This window comes from Austrofundulus limnaeus, unplaced genomic scaffold (assembly GCF_001266775.1).
Source record: "Austrofundulus limnaeus strain Quisiro unplaced genomic scaffold, Austrofundulus_limnaeus-1.0 Scaffold318, whole genome shotgun sequence".
NCBI lineage: Eukaryota > Metazoa > Chordata > Actinopteri > Cyprinodontiformes > Rivulidae > Austrofundulus > Austrofundulus limnaeus.
This window is the reverse complement of record NW_013952720.1, coordinates 685,820-688,308: the sequence shown is the minus strand read 5'-3', so window position 1 is coordinate 688,308 and position 2,489 is coordinate 685,820. Positions and strand designations below refer to the sequence as shown.

Sequence of the window (2,489 nt, the reverse complement as noted above, 5' to 3'; positions counted from 1 at the left end):
GACCAGAGACCTGCAGACCCCCTACAGACCTGCAGACCCCCTAAAGACCTGCAGACCCCCTACAGACCTGCAGACCCCCTAAAGACCTGCAGACCCCCTACAGACCTGCAGACCCCCTAAAGACCTGCACACCCCCTACAGACTGAGAGACATGCAGACCCTCTACAGACCTGCAGACCCTCGAAAGGCCTGCAGACCCCCTACAGACCTGCAGACCCCCTAAAGACCTGCAGACCCCCTACAGACCTGCAGACCCCCTAAAGACCTGCAGACCCCCAACAGACTCCCTACAGACCTGCCGACCCCCTACAGACCTGCAGACCCCCTACAGACCCACAAACCTGCAGACCCCCTACAGACCCACAGATCTGCAGACCCCCTACAGACCTGCAGACCCTCGAAAGGCCTGCAGACCCCCCACAGACCCAGAGACCTTCAGACCCCCGACAGACCTAAAGCCCCCCAAGCAGACCTACAGACAGACATGAAAGCCCAGAACAAACCGTTCAAGACATTTTAGGTTCTGCAGAATCCTGGTCCAGCAGACTGGGTTCAGATGAGTTCCAGTTATAATAAAAAGTCCAGTCAGACCAGGACCTGGATCTCCTGGACCATCAGTCTCAGGTGTTAGATTAACTCTGCTGGTCCTCAGACTGTTGATCAGTCCGTGTTTGAGCAAGACAAGAAAACCAGGTGAGACGTTTTACCTGAGCTCGGTCTGCTGTCAGGATCCAGCTGGTCCTGTGACGGGTCCGGGTCCAGTCGAAGATCCTGGATCTGTTGGTCCAGCTGGTGGAGCTGAGTGATCAGAGCAGCATCTCTTCTCCTCACACGGTTCTGACATAAACAACAGCTGAATTATAAAACGACTCAGACCTTACATCAGCCGAAACTCTCAACTGACATCAGCCGAAACTCTGAACTGACCTTAGATCAGCTAAAACTCTGAACTGACCTTAGATCAGCTGAAACTCTGAACTGACCTTAGATCAGCTGAAACTCTGAACTGACCTTAGATCAGCTGAAACTCTGAACCTGACTGTAACTGTTTGATCCTTTGTGAAGTTATTTATGAACACATCCATCAGAGGCTAGCTGCAGCACTTCCTGTACATCCTGGGACACTTCCTGCAGGAGTTTCAAAATAATTTAATGTTCTAATATAACATTTGTAGAACTCTGATAGTTCTGTTAAAAATAAAATTAAATTAAAAAGTCATTATTTTAACAAATAAACTCAGTTATAAACACATTTTTAATTCAGTTCTTTTTAGTTTAATTATTATTTTAATTTAAGCATTATTTTTGTTTAATTGTAATTAAATTACCGTCCCGGTTCCGTCTGGGCTCAGCAGACGGCTCGGAACCTACCAGAACCAGGATGTTCTCCTCAGAGTCCAGCTGAGCCTCCTGGACCTCCTCCTCCTGCAGGGCGGTCCGGACCAGCAGCTCCTGTCTCTGCCGGAGGAAGTCCAGTTCTCTCAGCACCAAGCCGATCAGATCCAGCCGGTCCCGAACCGAGCCCTGTCGCTCTGGATCCTGCCGGTCCGGAGCTCGGTCCCGCCTGGAGGGTTCGGACTGCTGCATGTGTCTCTCTGCAGGGTTACCTAGATCCGGACTCGGTGGAGTTCTGGAGCATCGTGGTGAGACCAGAACTCTTGCAGACCCTCACCTGAACACAAATCCKGTTCCGATCCAAAACCCACTCCCAGCCTGCTGGTAACGGTTCTGCAGCTCAGTCCGGGTCCAGATGAATCCAAGTCCTTCAGGTCTTTGTTCGGGTTGGACCCAACCCGGACCAGAACCACCGGTGAGAAACTAGACCAGATCCTGACCCACCATCAGCTCAACCCAAATCCTCTGGACCCACTGACCCACCCTCCGACTGAAACCGCTAAACCCCGCCCCCTCWCACCAGGACACACCCAACAGAGTGACGTCACCAAGAAATAACATTTCTTTTACTGGCCTGTCCTTTCAAAATAAAATATTGTATTGTTAGATTTTAACAGCCAATCAGCTGATCCAGTCCTCCAGTCCACATGGTCCAGCTCAGACCTGATCTGGTTTGAGTCCAGCTCAGGCCTGTAAAAGGCACAGTGGTGATGGAGGAGGAGTCAGTGTTGCCATGACAACAGAGGTCATCATTTATTGTGTTCCTCGTGAAGGAGGTGTGTTTCAGATCAATTTATCTCATGTTTTATCATTTAGTTCACCTTCATATTTATTTTTTCTAGCTTAGTTCCGATAAATTATATATTTTGAAAATAATTTACATTTTACTTAAAAACAATATATAATTTGTTTTTCTTTTTACTTGTACATGCATCTGTGTCTCTTAAATGAATATATATATATATTTTTATAATTTTAAGTCTTTATTTCCATGTGTTTTTACATTTCTGCATCAGTATGTAAATAATGTGGGCGGAGCTTCTTGGGTCAGCTCCTCTCCTATTGGTCAACCGACAGGAAGGAGCAGGATCCAT

At 47.9% G+C, this 2,489-nt stretch overlaps 1 protein-coding gene across 1 annotated transcript in view; it reads right to left on the bottom strand.

The window, feature by feature from the left end:
- Nucleotides 1-2,243, bottom strand: part of dact1 (dishevelled-binding antagonist of beta-catenin 1) — a gene marked incomplete in the record, with an annotated part of 7,335 nt that extends 5,092 nt beyond the window's left edge. The window contains 2 exon segments of the mRNA XM_014022113.1: nucleotides 708-837; nucleotides 1,372-2,243. Of these exon segments, the coding sequence (XP_013877567.1) occupies nucleotides 708-837; nucleotides 1,372-1,587 (346 nt within the window).
- Nucleotides 2,244-2,489: the final 246 nt, after the last annotated feature.